At 32.4% G+C, this 27,751-nt stretch overlaps 1 protein-coding gene across 1 annotated transcript in view; it reads right to left on the reverse strand.

The window, feature by feature from the left end:
• The window catches only part of LOC123658917 (steroid receptor seven-up, isoforms B/C), a gene marked incomplete at its 5' end in the record, with an annotated part of 96,320 nt that overhangs the window by 58,780 nt on the left and 9,789 nt on the right, over positions 1–27,751 (reverse strand). The window contains one exon of the mRNA XM_045594208.1: positions 19,371–19,520. Coding sequence (XP_045450164.1) covers positions 19,371–19,520 — 150 coding nt within the window. The remainder of the gene's footprint in view (positions 1–19,370; positions 19,521–27,751) is intronic.

Consider the following 27,751-nt stretch of genomic DNA (forward strand, 5'->3'; position numbering starts at 1 on the left):
TTACACGGGACTTAGCGCTTTTGTTATTTTTAAAGTCGACTATAGAAAGGAGTCACCAACTCACCAGTGACGATGTCGTCTGAAACGTCGGGGGGATATTAAGAGTTTCAAAATGAAAAATCTCGGTAAATCTCACGGAAGTAAAATAGAATTTAGAATTACAGTAGAAATTTTTATAGATGCTAGAAAACATTTAACGTTATAATAAAACTAGGGGCAGTTTTCGCGAGAGCCGAGCCCATTTCAAATTCAAATAGGAGCCATTCTTAAAGTCATTTAAACGTGAATCACAATTAGCATGTGGGTACAACGTCGTTACACCATGCTCGTAATGGCGTTTATGAGCACACTAACAACTGTTGGTGAGCGCGTAAATTAATATTGCTTCCTATTTCGCTACTCCGAGACATATTGAGCTATGGATAATAAAAGTGCCTGTAAGACTAAAATAATCCGATTCAAAGCAAATAGGTTTATCTGTTAGATTTAATTATAATACATCTTGTGAAAGCCTACGCTTGTATAAATGAGTTTTCTTGTTATGTGTTATATTGTCATTTAAACTCGTACTAAACTCGGAATATTACATATTAACTCATTTAATAGATGTTAAAAGTTAATAGTCTTGCTGTAATGGATCTAATATGTTTACGGCAAATGTTAATATTTTAATATATTTAATAGAAATGGTAATTAATGGTCAAAAGTATAAACGTGTTTATGGCTTTAGTTATTAATACTGTACAATAGCGGTCTTTTACACATTATAATTGCAAGGTATATTTAAGACCAGGATAAGGAACTTTATGTTTCGTAGTAAAGCGTAGTAAATCGAGGAATTCTTGAAAGTTTTCGTGGGAATAAGAATATTAAAATGACTTGCTCCTTTAATATGAAGATCAAATTTGACCTTATACTTTTATTCTAGAAAAAAAAAAACTAAAGAAATTGTACTAATATTCTTAAATTGCATTGCATAAACATATTGGCAAATACTGCAACGATATGGCGGACACAGTTAGCTCTAAGATATGTTATCTCGAGCAAAGCGTCCTGATTGGTCAATGTGTCCGATAAGTGTATTACTTCCGTTGGTAATTTACCAATGCACGCGGCCCATCGTCACTATGTTTAATATACATTAGTGATGTGTGATAAGGTTGGAAAGAAGTTCCACCAATGTTTGCATCTCTTGCGATAAAGAAGGATTTATGCTATTAACTATATGAACTGCGCGGTTTTGCTTATTTTTGTGTAGGATACTAGTTCGGCTGTAGGAGCGGCATGTTTTATCCTGTATATCTTTATCGATAGATAGGATTTGAAAAAATAAAAATAAATTTTAAATGTACAGTCTCTCATAGCTTATTTGAGTTATTAGTACAGATGTGTTGTAGTAAATGCAGTTCAGTCGTATTACAATATTTGTCAAATTGGCTGATATTTATAGTAATAGGCAAGGTTCTTAATATAATTATGTATGAAGGTATATATATTACACAAAAAATAATAAATAAATAAATCAGAGGGAAAATTGTCTGAAAGGTATCCAACAAACATTTTTGGTCGTAGAAATAAATACCTATTTTTTTTTTCTACATGTCATATTAGTTTTCATGTTAGTTATTTTGGGACAAAAAAAAATTAACATTTTTATAGATTACCCAATTAATCATTTCAAATTATTTCGTTTATCATTTGTGATATCTTAAGTAGGGTTGCGTGAAGACATATTACACAATACATTAGATTCTAGCGGTTTCAAGAGATGTCGTGTTCAGGTAAAAAATGGTAATTTGTTTGACCAACATTAGTCTGTTTAATGTCTTTTAAATTGTCGAAATGTTTTCACTTTTATAAACACGATCTGAAATCTAGGTTCTTTTGTTATTATCTAATCGCTGAATGGAGATCAACTTTCGATTATCATATTTTCACAAACAATTTTTCTATTTTACGCGTCTCTAAAAAAAACGTTAATTACATATTTATTTAAAAAAAATAATTAATTTGTATCAAAATTAAATTTATGTATCTATTCTTAAACTCATAGTTTTATAATTACGTTTCATTTGATAGTAGGTAAGTTAATCGATTTCTTGTCGGTCGTAAATGTAATAACAGTCTTGGTCAACTAGACGCGGTGTCGAGGCGATGATTATAAACGCATTGATCAAATTTTAATTTATGACGAAGTGTATTTGCTCTTAATTCTTCATACATTTGTTATTTTTTTTTAATAATGGAAATGTATTGACACTTTTTAAGTTCTTTATTGTATGAAGATATTTATTATTATTAGTGTTAGCTCATTACGATACGTCATTAGTAAAAAAAAACATATTTTTTTTGACAATATGATTCTCCAATATATATAAAAGGTAGCTATAATTTTAAATATATTTCATTCAGTACAATAACCTTTTTTGGAGTGTTCCCATTCATATTGTCTATGGGTTTTGCGGTTGAGCACCATGACGGCCCCGCGTAGACTGGTTAAGGCGTTGTAAATCAATACAACTCTGTCACGATCTCAGATTCCGAGAAATAACAGGTGGAACACAGGAAGTATGCGTGTTTTTGTACCTTTTTTTCAGTATCTTTTCATTGAAATATGATTTAATTTTAACATTTTAAATTAATGACATGTATAATAAAAGTAATGACAAGAGCTGCAAAATTGCAAATATTATTTGTACACAAAATTAAATTAATTTTAATATAAACTTTTAACGTCAAGAAGATGTGTTCTTTTAAAAATTATTTGTGTATTAATTAATCATAACTCAACAATTAAATAAGCTGTATTATTAAGAATTTACTTAAATAAATAAAATATTCATCTTTGTAAAGAATAAATAGACAGTCTAAGAATATTTATTAATCTGTGAAACGCGTCAATTCAGCCATGCACCGACAGAAATGTTACAAAAATGTCGAGCGCGTGAAGTATTTCAAGTGTTCACGTTTTTTGGCGGGAGACCGAGCCGACGCGAATGCTCGCGCACGCGCTTAGCTTTTTTTCATTTGACAGATTAAAAAGAAAAAGAGGCGTAGCGAGACCTTTTTATCTTAAACTTTTTGGTTATTTTTTTATTGTCATCGTTAAAAATAACTTCACATATTAGTGCTTATTAAGCAAGCATCTTTTCTTCTTCTTTATAATTAATGGCTTTTAATAGTGCCATAAGCATTATTTAAATAATGACTGAATGACAAATAAATAACATTTTATTTTTCAAATGTTGAATACATTCAAAAAAATCCCTAACAACTATACTAAGATATCAATATTTACAAAACATTGAAATTATCGTTCGATTACGTAGAAACGAATCATCGACGTATCTTTCACGAATTGTTACATCAACAATTCAATTAAAGTCTTACATAGGTAATTTTGTCTGAATTAGAGTAATTGCTGGCATGATTAGTCGGTTTCGGAGCGAAGTGGGACGCCTCACTCCCACGGTGCGTCGACACCTCGCCTAATGGCGCGTCATTATGATATCTGTCGATACATCTCTGGTGCTTCGCTTGACATGAATTGGACGATCTGTCAATTGTCTGATCAATGTTAGAGAGCGAGACAAATATATTCTCTATCTCATTTCCCGTGGTTTAATCCACCTTAACTTTTGACAATCGTTAAATTGACATAATTTCATTTATTCCAAGTTAATGGTTTCCAATAGTGCCAAAGTGGGACGGATGATTTTGGTAATGTGTAATGTTTTTTTAACCAGCTTTAAAATTTTATAAATTTTCAGGTAATCTGAGCAATTTTTTTAAAATCCGCCGGGTACATCTTGGAATAAAACGACGAAATGTGTTTTAAAAATGATGTAATACATATAATGACAATATATAAGGGTATTTTACTTATTTTAAGCAATTATATGTACGGATCATCCAGTCCGCGTTATACTTGTCTATTATTTGAAGGAGAATCGCTATCTTAAATCTATGGTTCAACGCGGACCACGAGATTGTTTAACGTTTAAGAACTAATTAATGTTGAGTTTTTATGTCGGACACTTGTAACTCTTGTTTTAGTTACTTTTTTATGGGGTATAAAAAAAAACGTTTATACTTATAAATACGAACTTTTTACATTATGAACTTTCTTAAGTTTGTTATATTTATGACTTACATACTTATTATGTTTTTTTAGTTATCTTAACAAGTAATATTTTTAACAATACCATGCGCTGCTTTCAAAACGTTTCTGTAATAAATTAAAATAATTTGTCTTCAAAAATCTACACAATAAAATTTGTATATAGATAGCATATGAATAAATATTGATATAATTTATTGTTATGGCTACCCAAACAGTTAACAGGTAAGTCCATTAGCGATAATTTGCATTTGACCGTCTTTAGCACCATTTCATATTGAGCGGCGCCCGCGCATACTTCATCGGATTAAGTGAAATTAACGCGGTTTATATTTTAAATTATGTTTATATTATAATAAGATTGGAATCCAGTTAACTTTTATATATTGCGACGTTTTAAACAAATCTGTATCTAGCTACTTTTTAGTATGAATAAAAAAATATATTTCAAAATATATTTTTTTATCGTCTCTAGTTTTTAGGAATTAAAATTCCTTATACGCAATCAGTGCCTAAGCTCTATATTTGTGGATCCTCTAATGGAACAAATAATTGCTGACCGAAGATCACGGAGTGCAAGCATACTCTAATATTCCTTCACATTTCTTAGAGAACAAATCCGTAAAACAAAATGTTCGGTGACAATTACAGCTATCATCTAATTATTATTTAAATATCTTCAATATTGCATGATAAGTATAGCTTAAATTTCCGCATCATCACGACCTCAGTCCATAATTCACTACACTACGTTCAGACTTCATTCAGTTTTAAAATAACCAACAGAAACATAAATATAACGACAAAAAAATAATTATAAAAAAAATAATTATAAATATATTTAATATCACTACTAACTTAAATTTTATGTTTCTACAATAATAAAGATGTTGCACGTTTAAAAAAAATTTGAAATGATGTCAATCAAGGCGAAACCTGTCAAAATTAATTGTACCGCTCGTGTCAAATGATTCATGCGTTTGCGATTAGTCTCTGTCTGTGAGTCACATTGCTATCAAAATAGTATAAAAATTGTACTGCTTGTTTATTCACATCACTAAAATTGCAAAACTACTTCTAAATCCAGACACGGCTAACCTATATACGTGGTAAACGTTCCTAACTATCCGTTTATGTACATATTTGTATCCACTTAGATATAATATCTTACCGCTCTTAGCACCACTTACATAAGTACGAAATTACAATAAAATTTTCGTTTTAAAATCAACAAAATTTCTACCATTCTCTCTGCGTACGAGTAGTGATATATTTTACTCGTTTTGCGTTAAGGGAAAATAGATTTTACTTGAGAGTTAATAGGGCTTAAAACTATTTAGGCCGTTAACGCTCTTGACACATATTAAGTGGAGGAAACTAGTTCTCGTTGCAGTTCTGAGATCAGTCGAAGCCGCTGTAATGTTAGAAATAAAAGGTATATAATAATAATTAGTTATTATTTCATATTATCGTCTACAAAGAAAGCTTAAAGCTTCAGCCTGTAATATCCCACTGCTGGGCATAGGCCTCTTTCCTTATGTATTCCCTACATGAGTAATGATCGCTATCAGGTGTGCATAATAACAACCGGGACCGACGGCTTAACGTGCTCTCCGAGGCACGGTGGGGAGACCCACAAGGAATGGAATATAAGGGTGTTAATAACATACATGGCAAAACAACGTTGGCGGGGTCAGCTAGTAATAGTCTATATTTTGAAGCTTGCGCTGATTCGAAATCTTTTTTAGTACATTCATGGATGTACATATGAATAGGTATTCATAACTGTTTCATGTAAAAATTATTGAAAAACTGACGAATAAATTTAACAAGCCGGTATCTAGAGGTTAAAAATTATAATCAAAATTATTCAAACAAAAAAATCGATGTAAAGCAAGTTGTACAGTATAAATAGCATAATTATTAATCATTTAGGTAGATTTTTATACATTTCTATCACGACAGTACCTCCTTTGCGAAATGTCCGTCATTGAACGTCATTGAGTCGTCATCATAGTTATTATTATTACACAATTATAGTTATTTTCTTTGCTAACTAATGCAAAAATGGTTCATTATAACTTCTGTGTGGTATGAAATTGTAAGTGACTACTTACAAGCAACTATCTACATCATAATTATGATAATATAGTAAATAAAAGTCGTTTTTCTGTTTGTACGTGCTAATTGGAGAAGTTAGGAGTTTCGTTTGAAGAACATATTTAGTTAAATATATTTTTGTTATTACTATAACATTAATATTTCTTATTTTTTTTTATAAATACTATTGTAACATTATTTTATTGTTGACGCTTTTTTTTCTATACTTAATCTTAATACCTACTATTCATAGTTTTTCATTTTCAAAATATGTTGTTGTACTAATTATATATACAAGAATCGCTCGTTTAATAGTATTTACAACTACATGATTTTACCTGTTCCTTTTTCTTCTATTAAAATAATCTCAGGCTGAGTTACTTGGTATTATATTAATAATAATAATAATAAATAACTTTAGTGCACACAGTAACATATAACAATTACATAAGTATAAAGCTAAAGGGAAAAAAGTAATAATTACGTCGCATGCAACGGGTGGTCTTATCACTAGATAGTGATCTCTTCCAGACAACCCACATATTATATTATTTTAAATTGGTGATTTTTTTTTTAAATCAATTCATTATTTCTTGACTATACAAAGAAATCAAAAAGCAAATCCTTGATAGTACTCGTAATACAAATACTACCAAATTATATATATTACCACAGATTACATACATATAAGTAGGATCATTAACGGTGTCAAAGCGTATAAAGCCACTATAACGCCACATTCTTGCCGGTAGCGAGGTAAATAGCTAATAAATCATAGTCAACGTAATTATTGGTAAGGATCTACAAGGATATATTTATCTAGGTCTCAGTGCTATCGGTTTATGATCTGAATATATGTCAATGTTTTACGCGATATTAATTGACGTTTACTATTTATAAGTGGGCTGTATACCTATTTTATATTTACGTATTTTTAAAATAGTAATTATTATTTATTACTTTGAACTTAATCAGTCAGCACTCGAATATTTTACAAGTGTAATTCAGATGTTATTAAATAATTAATAATATTACATGTAACGAAATCATTTCAATATTTGTTTTCAAGTCAAAATCTTTTTCTGTTCAAAACGCTTCGTAATGCAAATTTAATTACTAATCGAGAACTTCCTTTAATTAAAATAATTGATACTTTAGAAGTGGTCTATAAAACTGTATCTTTACAAGAAATATGACAATATTTATTAATTAGTTACATAGAATATCTGCATGTGTCGTAAAACTTTATATAAAGGTAATAAATATGCACATATAAATAACTAAAACGTGTGGTAAGAGAATAGTTTTATGTTCACTTCATAGAGTATCGACTTCCGCTTCGTAAGTCGCGAGGTTTAACTTATATTTATAAGTACATGTATAAATAAAATTAAAAAAAAAATCTTGCAAAGTACATACACATTTTATTTTTAGTCAGAACTTCTCAGTCAGAAGTCTTTTAAAATCTGTAATTCTCAATCTGACTATTCTTAGTTTAATGTTAGTTTTACTAACAAGTTCTGCCGCAGACTGGTGGCAAACAGGCGTAGGTACAGTTCGCCTTATAGTACGCGGTTACTCTAAACTATGGACACTTGTATATACCAGAAGCATCACAAGCGCGTTGCCGATCTTACACCCGTTGTTAGCGCAGCTCATCTCAAGGAGCTCTGACTATTTTCCATACCGTAAGAACACAATTACAAAACCTTTATTTTTTGCCAGGCATTGCCAGTAGTATCCTACGTTATAGTACTATGCCCTACCTCATAAGATAATAACAACAAAAGAAAAAGCACAAAACATTTATAACAGAGAACAATTAAGAGAAAAATATGTTAAGAGCGTAATGAAGACTTCACAGCGCTACAAGCGTAAGACAAAAAAAAAAACCGAACAAGCAATAAATTCAACCATTAACGATGACATACGTTACCTATCAACTCGTTACTTCCATTACGAGGTACCTACGTAAGATGTATGTCTATATACATCACGGAGATGGGATCTCTGGTGATATTTTATCAATGTTTATTTTAATGTTATTTATGTTTGAACTAGGTGTGTCCGCGACTTCGTCCGCGTAAAATTAAAAAAAAATATCGTTCAGTTCGTAGAGCTACAAAATAAATAAATTTCAAAAATAAAAGTAACCTATGTTACTCCTTACTACATCAGCTATCTGCCAGTGAAATTCCCATTAAAATCGGTCCAGCCGTTTCAGAGTTTAGCCGGAACAAATAGACAGACAGACAAAAATTGTAAAAAATGTTATTTTGGTATATGTACCGTGTATATCCATATGCATTTAGTAAAAAGTGGTTATTTTAATATTACAAACAGACACTCCAATTTTATTTATTTGTATGTATAGATATAGGTGAAGATATGTTTAATTGCATAAATTTCGTTTAATGGGAATTTTTTGTTCAGTTAAACTATATTTTTAACAGTGAACTGTATACAAAGTAGTGCATAATACGGTTTTTGATACTAGGTCGTCATTATATTATGTGGTACATTTTCATCCACACCGATTGTAGATCAAAGAGTTTTGTCGTATTTAAAATGTCTATCAATTTCGAATCAATGAGTTTCGGTCATAATTTGTTTTATTGTTCTGGTATACTTAGGAAAATTACAATGATGCCAACTATCAGGTAAAATTTAGATAGCAGAATACCAAACTTGTCAAAATAACCGTGATCGTTGACCGATCAATGATCTGGCATTGTTACACGTTTGTAGTAGTAGGTACTATACGTGATATTAGAGTTTATATTTTAGCTACAAACATATCCGTGCAGTTTCTATGAGATAATATTAACATTATTTGGTAATCATGGATCTTCAGGATCCATATCTGGTATTAAATAGATACTCGTGGCGTTTACCGTTCCTCTATTTATTTTAGTTGTTACTCGCTATCTTGTTACGTCTCGATACAAGTTGATAATCCGTTATTTATGTCGGTAATTTTTCAAACGGTCCCAGCACGCGACTAAGTGTCTCCCAACAGCGACACAACATCGACAAATGAGAAACTATCCGCCTTTTGTTGATCTAACGGTTGTGTTTTGATATCATTACATATTCTCGGGTTTTACGACGTGGAGAAATATAGTCCCTAATACGAAGATTAGAGATTCGAGCGTTATGTAGAAAGTGTCGTTTCTAAATTCGGAGAGGCAATGACTAATGGTGCGGTGCGGTCGAACAGAATATCGATAGCCCGTGCCGCACCGATAAGTCTCCTCCCGATGTCGATTTGTTAATTCGAAACGGAATTCCGACGAACAATCGAATCTAATATACATAGAAAGCCGGTATAAAAGTAAATAGAACCGCCCACATCGCATCTCTCAATCGACGTTAGCGACGAAACCGGACACGGAAGATATCAAAACAGTACAAGATCGCGTAATTAAATTTATCGAACGATATAAAAATTCTTAGAAAATATGCTAAACATTTGTATAATAAAGCGATTGGGCAGCGCGTGCGACGCATTCCTGCTCGGTATTAGCTCCACTCGTTCGGAGTAATTATCGACTTATTAAACGTCGTCGGAGATTTATGTCAGGGTCGGCTGCAGGTAAAATCGTTTCGTTACACTCATCAATGTGACTAATTACATAAATATTAATCAAAGCTCTCGAAGACAATAAATAAGCTTATGACGAGCTGGACTAATCGCTCGAGTCGAGCGACGAGTTCGTTTATCAAAATCCGACAACCGTGTTTAGATAACGTATAAAACGAGTGGATAGTTGCAATTTAAAGGTATATCAATACGAAAATCGTGCAATAATCTCGAAGTGAAATAAAAGCAGCATGCAACGAGTCACTGACCACAACAACGTATGAGAAGCGAAGCTTGCGATAATCATAATACGCTTGCAGATATGTGATTAGCTGCGGGGTCACGAAACGGTCGGTGTTAGACAGAGAGCGTCCGCGGTCCCGCTCTAACATTAAAAATATCCAATAGTAGCGATCTTCTCAGACAAACGACCGCAGGGCGCCTAAACCGCTATACTAAACTGTGACCTCACGAAATTCTCCCGCACGGTATCGGCGCGGACGATGATTCACATAACATAATGATGGACGTAGACGGTCTGACATGTAGATATGGACGCTAGATGAATTACAAGCGACACTCGCTTCTCATTTAATTTATTATTAAGCGAACTGTCAATGCACCTTTCGTAATTTTGTACCTACACGAAATTATTATGTGAAATTTCTTTTAATTAAAGCACTCATTATAATTATGACATAAATCACCAATTTAGTGACTCTTACTAAGATGTCGGAAGTGTAATATTTGTTTGATCATTCAAAACGACTGGGATTCTTATTTCGACGGTAAACTGAGAAAAATATACCGTTTAAGCTGATCTTAAAGCAGAACATACTTTTAAAATTATGGTTCATCAGAATCAAAACGATGAGCTTAAAATGTAAAGTGAAACTATAAGAGTATACACAAATATAATTTATAGTAAAGCACGGTACAGAGGGCACGACCAGACGAACAGGTTTGTGGAGACTACTAACGTAGTAACCAATATACATACAAACTGTGCATTACTCGCTCAAGTATTCGAGATTATACACTCCCGAAGCGGTCGAGCCTGAGAAAATTTCACCTAAAGGAAATTCTATCATAAACGTTCACTAATCCTGAGATCTGACATCACATTAAATATATCCAATTACTAAAGTCGCCGAAGCAATATACGTAGAAATGAAAACGTTAAATGAATATGCTAAAGAGTACAAATTAATGAGATGTTGATTAAGATCGGATTTGGAACGATTATCGACATAATGTAAATGACTAAATAAGTATGTTACAAATAGTGATGTCCTCGTAGAATATTAAACTATCAATAAAATATAATCATAATCAAATCAAGGGAGAAATTCGAGTGCACATCACACGTTGTGAAGGCATTAGAATCTGAGAGCCGAGGCCGCTCTAATAAATCACTTCTTCAGTTCGTTAGGTGCACGCCGCCAGCACTGCGGGGGTCCACCTTCGATTCCTGCCACGGCAAGTGGAACGGCGATTGAGGTAACCCCCTGTAGGTGAATATTTTGACGTGCTACATAATGTCTCGTAGCGTTCCTTGTAATGAATGGTGGAAACGTCAAACGCCTCGCTTTGCTATTTTCGATTAACGCGCTCAGATTTTTTTTTTGTTATGAACGTCCATACAAAATATATAAAAAAATATATAATAAAAAAAAAATCGAGGAAAATAGGAAGAAGGGTTACGTAATATAAAATAAAAGTTGGTATTTGTATAAACAAATTAAAGACATCCGCATACCAGACAACAGGTTTTGCGCAATCGTGCAGATATAACACCAACTAACACATTAAGGCAAATTCTCTAATTATATCCGTATTTCGATTTTCCTAATCAACAATGATCAAATTCACTCGAAGGATCATTGTTTCGCAACAAACATCAGCGATGAATGTTTTTATTTTATAATCCACCCAGAGATGAAGGCGTCCGTCAAAATTTAAAAGTTAATTATCGAATACTTTTACCGCCGGAGTCCGCACTTCGATATATCATCCCCGCGGGTATAAATCATGAAGTGATTGATAGTGGTGTATATCTCACGCTCGTTCACTAGCTCCTTTTTTAATCCGACACAAATGATTTTACACTTTGCTTCATTTTCTGATGCCATTTCGCTCGGGTTTTTACGAGGTGCCAGAATTGGATTTCGTTTCAGTTTAGTAGATGTCATAATGGAAGTATTTTTTTATCGTGTCCTTTATGGCATTTGAGTCTAATTAAGTAAAACAGTCGTCGGTCCCAGTTGTTATCATATACACCTGATAGCGATCGTTACTCATAGTAGGAAATATATCTGCCAACCCGCATTGGAGTAGCGTGGTGGATTAAGCTCTGATCCTTCTCCTACATGGGAAAAGAGGCCTATGCCCAGCAGTGGGATATTACAGGCTGAGGCTGCAGCGAAGTAAAATTGTGCAGGCTGTTTAAAATATTGGCAAACGATAGAAACCTAATTAATATCTTTTATTGTGTTAAAAAAAGTTTTAATAATAAAGCTATTTTAATTCACGGTGAATATTTTAACACGTAGTTTCGGTTTGAAATACAAAACTGATGCGCATTTAACAGCGTCGTAATGTGTAATATTATACTTATTGGGTTTTTAATTTGTATTCAATGTTTATAAAATGAAAGTATCGGATATCTAACAGTTTACATTCACGTAAGGGTTAGCTACCTACGATTGGATCGGACCTTTCGACGAAGATTAGCACCGTCTCTATTGTAGTTCGTCCCCAAATTCACATGCAAATCGTTGAACAAAATGTGCGGAAACATAATTAGCTTACGACGCCCGGAACCAGTATCGGCAGGTTTTAGGGGTCAAACAGTTTGTTGTAAGGAATAGGAACCGGTCTATTATTTTCATCGTTTTTAATTAATGTTTTCGGTCCGGCGTAACTCCTGACCGATGTCCAGCAAGGGTTGTCCACTGATTAATGTTAGGGTTTTTCGCGATCCGGCCGTGGGAACGCGTCGGCACGTAACATTCGATGGTATCTTAATGTCAGACGCGGATAGTAAGTCTCTGTTTTCCCAGAATGTAGACCATTACGAGCGGCTCTGGAGCGTCGTACGAAACATGTCACAGTTATTATGCTCACAAGAAACGATAATATCTTTTGACTATGACGCAGCAAAGTGGGTTTACCGCCTCGAGACGTTTTCGTTATTATTCTAACCACTGATTATTGAAATAATTAAATGTTGAAAATTAATCGTCAAAATGATATGACCGGTGGTCAGTTTCGTTCAAAGGAAGGAGTTTCTCACGGTGGTGTTATTTGCCCACTTTAGCCTAGTGGTCACTACAGCGTAATGCAAACACACCCAACTTACGGTCAGTTGATCAACAATGACCACACCTGGTTCAAGACGCAAATTGACACCCTCCTTAAAACGCAACGTTGATCCGTCTGACATCCCTTTTGTTCGGAATAGGCGTAAGTAAGGCGTTTTGCTATTGCAAAAAAATAATAACCGAAGCAAACATTGCCATAATTTGGAGCCCCTGGGAATGGATTAGGATGCATGATGTTTTTGACAAGTCTTGTGGGCTTCACAAAGACAGTATTGTTCACGGTTGCCGTTATACAAATGATGGATTTCGGTAAGGACTGATTGAATATAAAGAGAAAAGCATGAAATGACAGCTCAGATAAGCCTATAATTTTGAGGTTGCAAGCGTGTTATTCTATATTTTTTCTTCGGTAAATTGTGTAATAGTCTTAATATGATCGTATTAGAATTATTTATTTTTTATCTGCTTCTTTCTACATACGACTTTGCCCGCGTAGACCTTAGTAAAAAATATAACAATTTAAACGTGTTTACAAAAACGTCAATACAATACTAATAGATGCTTCTATTTTGTAGTCTAAGAAACAAATGTATATAGATAATGAAGGGCATCCATTATTTTAAAAATCGAAATTCAAAAAACCGAACGTGCAAAATTAATCAACCAAATTATGAATATTCATTAAAATGAAATTCCACTGATGCTCACGAACCAACTCCCCCTTTGGGAGTATCATGATAGCAAAAATCTTTCTAAATGACCGGCCCAACACAAAAACTTATTAAGATATTCCAAACAATGAAGTCAGTGATTGATGCGAGCTAAACAAAAGATATCCTTTGTTACTGTCACGAGTGACGGGCGAACCCTGGACTTTTTGTATAGCGTTAATATATGCGCTTATTAATAAACAAGTTTTGTAATGTCTCTAATTAATCAATAGGTTCACGTATTGTTTGATATCAATGCAACTATGTATACAAAAGTAAATACGGTTTTTTTTTAAACGTGACTATACAGGCATTAATTTTTTTTAGAATTTAGAAGGCATGAGTTTAATCTATTTTATTTTAAAAAATTTACACTTTTTGAGTATTCCATTTTCATTTAATCAACTCCTATACACTTATCAGACACTAAAACTTTAACTAATAATTCAGAAAATGTAACAATTGGAGAGAATTCAAAAACAAATTTGAAACAGATAAAAGTAACACGTTTGTGAAACAATCGTAAAGCTTTTATTGTTTAACGCTTCAATACGATGAGCTCACGAGATAACATAAATTAAATATCATAGCACATCGCCTAAAAGAATGAACGATGGACAAAAAGGTATCAGTAACGGATCGAATCAAAGACGCAAGTAGCGTTCCATCAATGGATACCTTTCAACCGCTAAAACGTTTTCGAAAACACTACTACACGTAAAAAATCACAAAGGCGACGACCATTCTATCTCAACGTGATCTTTAATACTGATGTCTAAGACGATTATGCAATAAAAAGAAGCACGCTTTTTTCCTTTTATTATAAACAGATAATCTCAAATAAAAAAGTAGACCTTTTGCACCTTTATATTGTTTGTTGACAGCAAACAAATCGTTTGTTGGACGAAATATGAGGTGAGGGTCGAGATGACGGGGTGATCAAGGGTTGAATTGAGAGCAGCGGGTTACTCGTCCTTTCCGGTGCGTTACCAACATTATCTGAGGAAGGGATGATAATGATACGGCAAAGGTGTTGGATACCTTCAATGATACGGGTTAAATTCTAGATTAGCTTGTTTCCAACTTTAAAAAATATTTGTTTGTTTTCAACTACTTTGATAAAAAGAATAGAAAATATTTATTGTTATTTTAAGATCACAGCTAATATTTTACAAACACGAAAAAAAAAACTTATTAATTAAAAAAAAAAAAAAATAGTAAGACAGACGACAGACGGTTGACATTACTTTTTTTTCGAACTCAAAGTACACAGACAGAAGATAAAGCCAAAAATCGCAATAAAAGTTTAGTGTTAAAATCGTGAGGTGTAAGCAGGTGTTGTAATCATTGACCCGGCGGGCGGCCGCGTTATGAACTTAACTTGCCCTCTGCGGACCTTCCTTTATGGCCGTATTATAAATAGTACGGGAACACGAGGTATGTGCTTTATGTGTGCGTTATGGTTGATATTAAATTTAAAAGACGCCTTATATTTTTATAAATAAATAAATATTAATATATAATTAATAGTGAAATAATTTCATAGACTTAAGCATGCTGTGACACCTTCATAGGCTGTACAGCTACCTTATTTGTTATTTAGTGTTAGTAATTAAGATAATAGTATAAGATTTGCTGTATTAGCTACTGGCTATCAATAAATAAATAAATAAATAAGTAAATAAATAAATAAATATAGTAGCGAAAATATAAAACGGTAATTCTACGATTTATTTCTAGAAATTAGGATTCATGTTCTATTTTGTTCTACTTAGTGTAAACAGGCAAATACTCAAATGAGTACGAACGTACTTATGCTAGAAATATATACAAGTTAGTAATAAAAGGTCTAAACTAAATAATTATTTATTTATATATATTTTACAAAATGCGTGTAAAAATTGAGATAAAATCTGAAAATATATTATAATAAGCGTTTAATACAATTTACCTGTTCATGTCATAGAAGGTCTTTTGTGAAAACGTCCTCTAAATTATTTTATGGTTTTTTGTAGTTCTGGTTACGTTTTTACGAATTGTATATAATATTTTATGACAATAAAGCATGTAAATACCACAAACCCCTTTATACCGTTAAGTAAATTGGCTTCAAGATAACAAAATTATATGCAAAATGAAATAGTGGCCGATGTTGTATACCTGTAAATATATATATATATATATATATATATATATATGTATATATATATATATCTAAACAGATATATGTAAGATAACTTCAACGGGCATAGATTTATCACGCGGTACATTATGTTACGCTATACTATTTATCCTATGTCTAACAAAAGACATGTATTTAGTATGTTTCAACAATAATTCACCTTTTAATCTGCTCCCTTTTTGTGTACCAATTATGTTTTTTTTTTAATAATAAATTCTTTATTGGACCAAATACTTTACAATTTTTAACCCGCCAAACTGCGTGACAGTTTACCGGCGGAATATGTACCTATAGTATATAGTAGAATATTTATATCCAGTTTTTGAAAAGTACTTCACTGTAAATATAGTGTATATTTCATATTGTGGTCAAGGATTATCACAAAGAGTATCTCCCCAAACAGCTCGGGCTAACTTAATCACTACAGGAACACAGCACAACTTTTTGAGTGGTATTACTTGATTGTAAACTTTAGTAAGGTTCAGATACTTCTTCAGTCAGGCTGCTTAAGCTTCAGAGCAAGATATTTCTTACTATAGTTACCCTAATAAAATTGATTTAATGTTACACTGTCAAAACTGACAAAAAATCTAAAATTATAAATGAGACAAAAGTAACAAAAACAAAATCGCGGGTACAGTAAATAAAATCGCAATTTAAAGCTAGTTATGTCAAAGCAGACCGTTAAATGTCTAAATATCAGTAAAGTAGTGTATTGATTAAGGCAAGGAACAGCGGGAGGTCGCACTCGTGTTACGAGTCCACTTCCTTTCAGGATAATTAATATAAAACATACGAACTTGCTTTATATTGCATATTTTCTTATAATTTATTATTTCCTAAATCATTTTTTTACTATTATATATAAACTATAAAATTAAATAATAATTATATAAAGAATTTCAATATTCGTTATACATATTAAACTGAGAATGTGATAAATTATTGTATATCGTGTTAAAACTATTTATATTTCAATAAAAAAGCGCATCTTTATAAAAACAAACTTAGTAACTTCTAATAAATAATACTCAGACACACAGACATCTATCGTATAAATGCGTCTCAAACATAATTACTTCGTACAAAAACGAAGCCTTTATGATTGCAAATTAACGCTCAATGTTGAAACAATTAAAGTTAAATTTGATTACCGGCTTAAATATAGTGTATAATATTATTTCTTGGCCATGAATTCAATTATTATTAATTTACATTAACAATGCATTAGAACATAACTGCAACTAATTCTAACATCAACGAAAATAATTTGTATCTAATCCCAATCTTGACGAGATTAATAGTAGGATAAAAAGCTAATCATTAATATCATTAATCAGTGGCTTGTCTTTAAAACAATAACAGCGTATTAAATCCACTTTAATGATAACCTTTAAAGGTGACCGATCATTAAGAGAGCTTCAATAACAAATTTAATAATTATTTTTTAGCCTATCATTATTTCACTCAATTGTTGTCTTCAGTTTTATTTAATACCCAAACGAATAGTCGTTGAATTTTCAATTTTTTTTTTATACGACTAGGTCGACAAAAGCGTGCGGATCACCTGCTGGTAAGATTACCGTAGCTTATAGACGCCTGCAACACTAGAAGCATTGCAAACGCGTCGCCGACTCTACCCCCAATCTCCCCCAGGAGCTCTGGTCACCTTACTCACCAACAGAAAGACAACACGGCTTGAAAGCAGTATTATTTAGCTGTGATCTTCTGAAAGGTCGAGGTACTTCCTCAGACAGACTTTTCAAATTTTGAGCAGGATATATCCCGTTGTGCTCTACCTCATTTATATTGTATAAATGGTTATTACAATATTTTAAAGAGACAATCAACAGTTTTTCTTAGACTTGTTATTAAATTAGTTTTTGTGATTATATTTATAATATGAAAAATCGAATTATTATTATTACCGACATCACTCTATTTAAAAGTAATAAAGTATTTGATTTTAAAATTAGTAATTTACTCAAACAATAATACCGAGTTAAGCAAAACCTTTTGTAGACGATAACCCTTTATAGACTCTTAGTAGTCGTCAACAGTTATTTTGTATAACGCCCTTGACCAGTCAAACTAATGGCTGTATAAGATTAATGGTTTACCTAATTACACTTGTGACAATCAATGTAGCTTTAAATATGACTTTTTGTGTAAAATACGCACTAAAGAGGCTAAAAATTAGATTTAAGTCTTAAACTGAATAATGAAGAAAGATGTGTTGTAAATTAATGATTTGATTAATGATTTGTGTTCGAGTTTAATTTTTGTTTATTGTTTTTCAGTTACTAAACTGATTACTTACCTTAAACGACTTTTGTACTATCATACTTTGTTATAAACAAGGAATAACTACATTATTAGCATGAAATTGAACACAATTATTTATTACTAGCGACCCACACCGGCTTCGCATGGGTGCAATGCTAATACTAAATATAAAATATCGTCACTTCAGCCTATCGCAATCCACTGCTGGACATAGGCCTCCACAAGTTAAAAATGGCGTGAACTCATGTGTGTTGCCCCTAGTCACCAAGCTGTGCAGGCGGGTTGGAGACCGCAGTTTTATTATTATTAGTTTTATTTACGATATCACATTAGAAACCTCTAAAACTATCAGTGTTCCTTTACTATGTTATGCATGTATTATACATATAAACTTTCCCCTGGAATCACTCTATTTACTTAAGAAAACCGCATCAAAATCCGTTGCGTAGCTTTAAAGATCTAAGCATACAGACGGCGGGAAGCGACTTTGTTTTAAACTATGTAGTGATGCATACCTACTTGCACCGTCATTTCATTTCAATCCAGTTTTTAAACGAAGACTAGAGATAATATAAGATCAGTTACAAATAATAGATATACATATACTTTTTACGTCTAAGTTTCATAATATTCTTATTTCAAAAATAATCAAGTACCACACACGTCGTTTACCTGCACGGTTTAACCTTCATAAAAATATTAAAAAAGATATAGCCAACATAGTAGCTAATGGTACAATTTAAACAGTCGCAAAAATGATACTGAAGTTACAAGTAGCAATTAAAGTTGTAACTTTATAACGGCGAGATTCGCGTAAACTGTTTGCAAGTGTCGTAAAATTTAAAATTACATAGTGCCTACATAGTTAACACAAGAAAAAATATACATAGGTTTAAAAATGTCTCAATATAAGCGTGAAACACTCGTGACCAGATATACCCTCTCGAACAAATCAAAATTTAATGATTTTAGTTACAGACTAATGATTTTGTCATTATTTTGTGGCATTTAGTTTTTTTACTTTTAAATTGTGTTTATGTAGTTGTAATCAAATATTTTAACTCACCTTCCCTCCTCATGCCCATTTTGAGACATTTCCTCAGTCGGCAATATTGGCATTGGTTTCTGTGGTGCTGGTCGATGGGACAATTCCTGTTCCCTCTACAGGAGTACGTCAGATTTCTTCTTACGGACCTCTTGAAAAACGATTTGCAGCCTGCGGAGGGGATTTTAATATTAAACGTTGATTATTACAAAATATCATATATTAATAATCAGAGCAGGATTAGATAAAAATAATGATGGGATTTAAAAAAAAAAAAACAATTTTGAGTTAATTATGTGTAGGTAATATTATCTTTTAACTTTATAAAATACCTCTAGAGATGTACTGTCGCCATACAAAGTCCCCATCATATAGAGAAACATATTATAGTCAATAATTGTGTTTGCTCGCAAACGAAAAAAAAACCGACTTCAATTACATCGACAAGTAATACAACGTAGATCGACGAAAAAATAGTCAAGCAACTACGCGTTATCAAAGATTACTCAAAAAGTAGTTATCAGATCTCGATAAAATTTATATGTGACCATATGATAAACATCAGCTTTCGATTAAATTAAAAATTATCAAAATCGGTACACCCAGTAAAAAGTTATTACGGATTTTCAAGAGTTTCCCTCGATTTCTCTGGGATCCCATCATCAGATCCTGGTTTCCTTATCATGGTACCAAACTAGGGATATCCCCTATCCAACAAAAAAAGAATTATCAAAATCGGTACATCCAGTAGAAAGTTATGCGGTATAATACAACGTAGGTCGACGAAAAAAGCGTCAAGTAAAAACGCATTATTAGATATAACTCGAAAAGTAGTTGTTAGATCTCAAATAAATTTAAATGGGACCAATTGGCACACACCACCTTTCGATTAAAACAAAATTTGTCGAAATCGGTCCACCCGGTCAAAAGTTCAGATGTAACATACATTAAAAAAAAAAAAAAAAAAAAAAAAAAAAAATACAGTCGAATTGAGAACCTCCTCCTTTTTTGGAAGTCGGTTAAAAAACGACACAATCCATTGAAGGCTTATTTACAATATAAGGGCTGTACGACTCCTAACTACGTTCCTTCAAATGGGGGGGTTCTGCAGTTGTTGTAGATCACGTTACATATTTAAAAAAATCCTTGCTCATTCTTAAATTTGACTTCCTTTAAATAAATGAGCTACTTTCAGGTCAAAGTAGGTTGTACTTTGATAAACTACCTTTCGTGACCACTTTTATAAGGAAAATTATTTGTAACTTACTAATACAACTAAAGAACTGCGTATTGAAAATAATTCTTTAAGTCTTAGAACGTTATTTATTGTAAACTAGCTGCTGCCCGCGACGTCGTCTGCGTGAACGCTATATAGCAACAAAAATACCCACGATTATAATAACATTCAGTTACCCGTTTCTTCTTTATATTTCATATCTACAGAAAAATCTCATAGATGGCGCTGCTTTAAAATTGTCTTGTCTACTTATATTCATTTAATTATGTTTATCGGCTTAGTTACTTATATTGCGTGATTTTTATAGTGTGAAGCTAGCTTATATAGCATGGTTATTAACATAATAACAACAACATTCAAATATGCGTCGTTAGATTACACGTTGTAACAGAATGCATTGAGGAAATAAAGGTTCATTGCTCGTTCCTGTTAGGTGATAGCATGATAATATGTAGCCTATATGTTGACCCGACTTCTTAATAATATTCGTGCCAAATTTGAAGTAAATCCATGCGGTACTTTTTGAGTTTACCCCGGACATACATACAGACAAACAGACAAAAATTCTAAAAACTATATTCTCGGCTTCGGTATTGATTGTAGATCACACCCCAAGTATTCTTTTAAAAAACTATTCAACGTACAGTTTTGACTTTTTTACCATTTTATTATATGTATAGATGATAGCCGTGCTTAGGCGCTCATTGGACGATTATGCAGAAATACCTTGCCAGAGTAGCATATATAGTATATTAAGACAAAGTAAAATTTTAAATTCTAGATTTTTTTATAAGGAATGTAGTTAGGAGTCGAACGCCTTATATAAGTTGTTAACTACAAACTTTCGTTAAGCGAATTATAATTACATAATCCATTCTTTACAATCAGATTTACTAATTAGATCGAAGTAACTTTTACTTATATTAGTTATAAAGTTACTTATATTAGTTACTTAGTTAATTATATTAACATAATCTCATACGTCAGATACCCGGTGTCGATAATTCGTCGATTTTAGTCGTTCGAGAGGTTCTCATGAATATGTTACGATTGATGAGAATTAATATGAGTAAGGCAGCGTTCACATCGAAGCCTACTTAGTCTGTTATGTTTTGAAAGATATTTATAACGGATTAGTGATTGTTTTTAAAGTTATCTGTAGCTAAGAAGTAATTTTTATATTATTTTAAATATTTAAATTCTTAAGTGTTATAGTGTGTACGTCACCTATTTATGAAAAAATAAAAATTTTAATAAAAATGGTGTATTAAGTAGTTTAGGTATTGTACTTTGTTATTTACTTTGGTTTGCAGTGTTTGTTTCTTTCTTTGTAATTTAAAACCCAGATCCTGTACATCATCAATTTCACGGAACTGTCCTAAAGACTTTTTTAAGCTTTGTGAAGAGTAAGTTTAGCAGAACTTAGCAGAGATTAAGTTAAGTTTAGACTTTACTTCTGGTATTAAACAGAACCTGTATAAGGTAAGCGAAAACTATTACAATTAGATAATATTTGATGATAAATAATAGTTAAAAAAATCAAGAGAATAATTCACTACTCTATGTAAATACACATAAAACACATCGTCAAAACTTGTTTTCCTTGTTGCATAGTATGACAGTATGTACAATACACATATTGGTACGTACATATGAAAGATTCTTTTTCCACACATAAACAATTTAATGTGTCAAGACGATTAAGATAAAGAAAATTATTCTAAAACATATCTACGCGACACGAAACAGTGGAAAAACCGCTTTATCAATAAATAAACAAAAAATCGAATCGGAATTTATTCCAAATTAATATCTATCCAAATACATTTCGTTTTATTTAATTTTCGCGAGAGAAATTATCTTTAATTATGACGCTTTATAACAATAAATAACGTAAAAATTATTCGGATGTCATAAATTTACGTTATAATTTTATTATATTGAATATTTATCTATAGAAATATACGTGTTGGTTTAAAGAGTATAACGTCGTCTTGATATATCGTTCGTTTTTTATTTATTGAACCGGTTTTTAGTAAAAAAAATTTGAAACTTTTCGTGATCACCAGAAAGTAACTAGTGTCGACAGTTCGGTTATTTGTATGGATTATTATCATTTAAATATTGAAATTGGGTAGAAAGTCAGAACGGTGGCGTGAGTGGATGTGGCGTGCTCGTGAACCGTTTGTCCGTGAAATATGTATTAGTTCAAACTTATTATATCGTCTACGATTTTGACTACTCGTTTTTTTATGTATTACTAATTTTATGAATGTTCCGACATGAACAATTTTATATGATTTATGTGGAATTTTTTGATATAGAATAGGTTTGGATGGTACATTTTTTGACTAAAAAGTTTAAAAGATTCTTTTATTATGCCTATCAAAGAAGGTAGAGCTGAAATATCAAAGAATAATGGAGAAATATCAAATAAGTTTTTCAAACACTATCTAGTATTAGTTAAATTAACAAATATGACATTAAAATCTTTGATTCAGCCTGCAATATCCCACTGTTGGGCATATGAATCTTTCCCCGTGTAAAACAACTCCTTTTAGCGCACCACACACATTTTTTTGAAGGTAGTAAGTTAGGCTGATCCGTCACGCTCTGAGGTAAAAGGCTCGATCGGGTGAACTCGGGATCGCCGAGTGTACCCGATCGAGAAAGATACTGACAGCTGCTCTTCGCTGCTGAACAGTGAAAGGCTCGATCGGGTGAACTCGGGACTTATTGCGTTATTGCTTAATTGCGATAGCTAATGAATTTTTTACTTCTGCCGTGCGGTCTTAAGCACACACTCTAGTATTTTATTTTTATTTTAGTTTTTGTAGCGTTTAACACTTGAGTCTAGGTAGTGCTTTTTAATAATAATAATAATAGTAATAAATGATAGTTTGCTTGCATAGTAACTGATTATCGGAGAGCAGCGGCAGCCCTCTCAAGCAAACATAATTCTATTTTCGAAGCGACTCATTTCAATAGCGCTATTCATATCGCTATTAACCTATAAAACTAGGTCTAGATAAATATGTAGTTGTTACCAAAGCACTAGAAATGTTAGTGAGATCTATTTTAAAGCCCAGGCACGAATTGTGATACTGTGAAAAACATTTCATTGCCTCCCGAGATCCCGTTAGGGTTTTGCGTAGAGATAAGGCGTTGTGTGTGACACAGTGTGGGGTAGAGTCGAGTCTAGATGTAATGTGTAGTAGAAAGTTGCTTTTGTGTAGGGTTAATGTAGTTGTAATTGTTTGTGTTTCTTTTTTGATTCGTAAAGTGATTTATAATAATTTGTGTCCCATCAGCTATTAGAATAAAGGGAAGCTATAAATAATCACTTCCTGTAGAAATAAATTTTTATACGAAGCTTTCCGCCACGGCTTCGAATGCTTGGACTAAGCAATTTTTTGTGTTCCATTTTCTTTAGTAACAAAGCCTGAATTACTACTGATAGCATAGTGTTCTATTCGTCAAACAATTTGTAGTCAGTCGAGTAATTTTAGTGTTTATCAATTACAAAAAGAAAAATTGTTTTTACTTTTGTTATTATTATATATCATTGAACAAAAACGATTTATATATTTATATATTAACATTAATATAACGCAAGCAGCTTCACTAAAATATAATACACCTTATTGATTCTTAATAACAGCAAGATATATCAGCTCACGTAAGAGCAAGCGATGCGTGCCGGACTATCGCTGGTTGCGCCCAATTACCACTATCGCTGGGAAGATCGCGAGCCGCTTGCAAATTGCAACAGTACATTGACATCGAGATTTGAAACTCGCGACAATGGTAAGGGACAGGCGGAGATTTAGGGTTATTATTAAGATTATTAAGATTATTAGGTGACTAAATATTGTATTATTTTTTTTGGAATGAAGTTCCTTATATATAGAGCGTTGCGAAGGGGTAGCCGGCAAAAAACGTCCGTATCGTTAAAAAAAGCGTAAGATTTTTTTGTATAGTCTGTTTATGATGGCTATACAGTTTTATAGTCTATGTGATGACTGTTATTATTATTGCAGTTTGCTATTATTATTATTATTATATCATTCGATAATTTTTATATTTTTTTATAAATCATTGTTAATAAAATAAAGGTGTAAGATAATTTTTAACGTAGTTTTTTTTTTATCGATGAAAAAATCATAATAAAAAATTTATACCTGAATAATTATTTTCTTTATACCTACCTCGAATAGAACTTGAAATTAATATTTTATGATAAGGAACTTTGTTCCTATCTGGTGTCCCACTACTACTATGGTACCTGGACGACACACGGTTTTTTTTGGATTCAGTCTGATTGATCAGAGACACAGAGTTAAAAGTTATTTTAAGGATTGATAACATACAATGTATAATAAAAAAATGTTTATATTATATATAGAAACAAATCTACTTTTTCAATTATTTTTGTGATTGCTGTCGTTAAAAATAAATAAAATTAATTTCTTTGGTTTATAGCTTTATAGTCAATGTTTTTATGCACATTTATGTACATTTATTAGACTGTAGTCCACGGTAACAGATTAGTGGTGTATATACATTAAACATTTTAACTGAGGTAAGGTACAGCAGGAAATTTCCTGTTCAAAATATGCCCGACTAGGCTTCTTCGACCTTTCAGATCACAGCTACGTAATACTGTTTTCAAGCAGTTTTGTGTTCTTGTTGGTGAGTAAAGTGACTAGAGCTGCTGGGGGGAATTGGAGGTAAGGTCGACAACGTGCTTGCGATGCTTCTGGTGTTGCAGACGTCAGATAAGCTACGGTAATCGCTTACCATCAGGTAAACCGTCCGCTTATATAAAATAAATAAAAAAATGATATGGATTAAAACTTACTTGAATAAAAATCTATTTTACGACTTCCTTTAAACAGAAACGATTTACTAGATGCTAATTATTAATTAATTGATGGGTTAGAAATAACCACAAACCTGAGCGGAACAAAATATATATTTTTTATAAAAATATGTAATTAGTCGAGTTTATTAAAAACCGCAAATCATGTCTATAAACACCGCTTGTTACCTTTTAAATAATATATTGTCACTAAAATGCGAAGGAAAAATATAAACGTTACGAAGTGGTACAATTATTACTGAGAATACGTAATCGTTTCGAGATTATAGTGGACACGTTCAAATTACGTAGGAGTTGCTATTTTTTTATGTTTTTTTTTTATTTGACCCCATTAGTTGGGTTTGGTAAATAAAATTATAGTAAGACAGTGCTCTTTTTTATTATTTATTTTCACTAATCAATCTACTCGTATGTTTCTGGTATTTTGGTACTGTTGCAAACACCGTGGACAGTCGGTGTGACAATGGAGTTCCCATATTCTCTGTGACAACTATCCTGTAACATATCGAATCCGAACATTAACAGTAACATTCCGAATCGGTGGTAGTTTCACTTTTACAAACATAATAATTAATTTTTTAAGATTTAATTTGTAAAATGACGATTCGAAAATGCTCTTGGAGCCTATTTGAATAAAGCTATTTTTGATTTTGATTTTGATTTTGATATCTTATATAGAAATTATAAGTAAGCACAAAACTTAAAAATAATGAATTCTTGCTTAAAAATGAATGAATATTTTTCCCGTTTTAAATTTTTATGGGTTTTGATTTGATGTAAAAAAAAGCACATGTTGTAAAGATAGAATAAGTAGTATTTTATAATCATGTTTATGATATGACAATATTTTGAGATTACCTTTACTCGTAATAAGCATATTGCTAAATGAATGCTAGGAAATAAATCTAATAGAACAGATATTTCAATGATTTTTCTGTGACACACACAGAATTAAAAAGGAATTTTGTAGCTATAGCTGTACATTGGCTTCTATTTCTCTCACCAGAATGACGAAAGACAGCTTAAGTAGCCAAATAATTTTAATTATTCTTATCCAAAATTAGAATTAACTAAAATTATATATAATACTGTCAGGCTACGGTACTAAAGAATATAGCCACCCTCTCTCTTCCCGTGGGTGTCGTAAGAGGCGACTAAGGGATAAAACAGTTCCGCTACCACGATGGAACTTAAAAAGCCGACCGTTGGCGGGATAACCATCCAACTGCTGGCTTTGAAATACACAGGCCGAAGACGGGCAGCAGCGTCTTCGGTGCGACAAAGCCAGCCCTGCGGTCACCAACCCGCCTACCCAGCGTGGTGACTATGGGCAAAACACATGAGTTCACGTTATTTTTGGCAAAAACTTGGAGAGGCCTATGTCCCGCAGTGGACTGTAAAGACTGTAATGATGATAATGATGAAAATTATATAAAGCTTTTTAAACCGTCGGAAGTTTATCTTTAATGTATTTTAGTAGCTTTTGTATTCAGAAAATAATATTCTATATCTATCATACCACGTTATGATATGTAGGTTCTGTGCGTTAAATTATTATAATATATTATGCGTGCGGGTTATGAATAATTCTAACTTCGTTAAGTTCACAATTAATGCATCTGTTGAAACATGTAATCGACTTGCAGTGTTTATCGTCACTGCGTAACTTTATATGTGATATATACTAAGATAGTAAAAGAACCATGTATACTTTGAGTGCTTTTAAGATTAAGGGCCTGTTTTACCATTTGTGGATCACGCTATTTGACAGATGATGGTATCCAACGGATGTAAGTTTATGATATATTGATCTTTATTACCATGGAATTCCACTATATTTATTAAATATTTCTTTCCACGATCGTGGATCTAAGATTTGTCGTTACGTAGTTGTAGCGATACAAGTCATGTGGTAACGACTGCTCTGGTGAAATGGTGCGTGTAGTCGCCTAAAACACCGACGGCTTGCGGGTTCGATTCCCGATCGGGATGGATATTTGTGTTTGAACAAATATTTATTTCCGGTTTGGACAGCAAGTGGGTCTCCTCATTGGATCACGGTAAGCCGTCAGTCCCGCTTGTTATCCTAAATACCTGAGAGCGATCGTTACTCATAATTGGGAAAATATCCGGGTAACCTCATTAGAGCAGCGTGGTGGAGAAAGAGGCTAATGTCCAGCGTAACTTTATTTAAAACTGGTGAAACACGCCCAGATATTAACAAAAAACGTTGTGTTATTTTGTAGGCAATTGTCACGACAAAACATACATGTTATATATCTT

The sequence above is a fragment of the Melitaea cinxia genome, chromosome 13 (genome assembly GCF_905220565.1).
Source record: "Melitaea cinxia chromosome 13, ilMelCinx1.1, whole genome shotgun sequence".
NCBI classification, from domain to species: Eukaryota; Metazoa; Arthropoda; class Insecta; order Lepidoptera; family Nymphalidae; genus Melitaea; species Melitaea cinxia.